The sequence below is a fragment of the Nematolebias whitei genome, chromosome 1 (genome assembly GCF_014905685.2).
Source record: "Nematolebias whitei isolate Nwh7 chromosome 1, NemWhi1, whole genome shotgun sequence".
Taxonomy (NCBI): domain Eukaryota; kingdom Metazoa; phylum Chordata; class Actinopteri; order Cyprinodontiformes; family Rivulidae; genus Nematolebias; species Nematolebias whitei.
In genome coordinates, this window is record NC_056498.1 from 44,043,066 (window position 1) to 44,044,029 (window position 964).

General features: G+C 36.4%; 1 protein-coding gene across 1 annotated transcript in view; it reads right to left on the reverse strand.

Annotated features, from left to right (window-relative positions):
* sanbr (SANT and BTB domain regulator of CSR) overlaps positions 1–741 on the reverse strand; it is a gene marked incomplete at its 5' end in the record, with an annotated part of 66,761 nt that extends 66,020 nt beyond the window's left edge. The window contains 1 exon segment of the mRNA XM_037677510.1: positions 683–741. Coding sequence (XP_037533438.1) covers positions 683–741 — 59 coding nt within the window.
* Positions 742–964: the final 223 nt, after the last annotated feature.

Below are 964 nucleotides of genomic sequence, written 5' to 3' on the forward strand. Positions count from 1 at the left end.
ATTTGTTGACACTGTGAAATTTTGAATCAACATTTTTTCCTTTAAAATTTTACATTTACTCAGATTAAAATTTTGATCTGTCGTCTATGTTATATTACAAATAAAATATTGACATTTGCCATCTCCACATCATTGCATTCAGTTTTTATTCACAATTTGTTTAGTGTCCCAACTTTTTTGGAATCCGGTTTGTATATTTAGGGGCTCTGTAGATGACAGCACACAGCACGGGGTGTGAGCGACCCACCTCAAATAAATAAACAAAACCAGCTAAAGGTCCGGGTGGGAGAAATTTCTGACACAGGTAATCACAGTCGGCATTTTATGTTGTTTTGGTCTTGTTTTATTTTTGTCAAACAATAAAAATATTTTGAATCTTCAAAGTGCTAAAACCTTTTTAAATAGCACATTTCACAAACCAGATCAAAGTGTTTCACAATAAAGCTAGATAAAATAAATGTATTTAGATGTAAAGGATTGAAAGAACAGAGACAAAAACAAAAAGAAAACTTCCCAGCTTACAACTTGTCTGAATAGAAATGTTTAAATAAGAAGCAGACTTTGGAAAAGTAATTTGAACTTCAGGTTAAAACAAGAAATCAGAATGCCAGGGGATGAACACATTTGCTTTGGATTTAGCATCAACACAGTCACATTTCATTTTAAAGTCAACAACACTTACCAACGGCTCCATCCTCAAGAACTCAGAGGAGATCAGTATGGAGATCACGTTGCTGGGCTCTGTAATAGACAGACACCACAAATTTTAAGCTTCTATAACACAGGCTCAAGCAATCCAGACCACAAAGTACTAACTGATCCAGAACTCAGAGTTCCTACAAATCCAGACCACAAAATCCAAAACAACTTGGACCACAGAGTTCCAACCAATCCAGACTACAGATTTAAAGAATCCTCCTCGAGGAGCTGGACCAAGTGGCTGGGGAGAGGGAAGTCTGGGCCT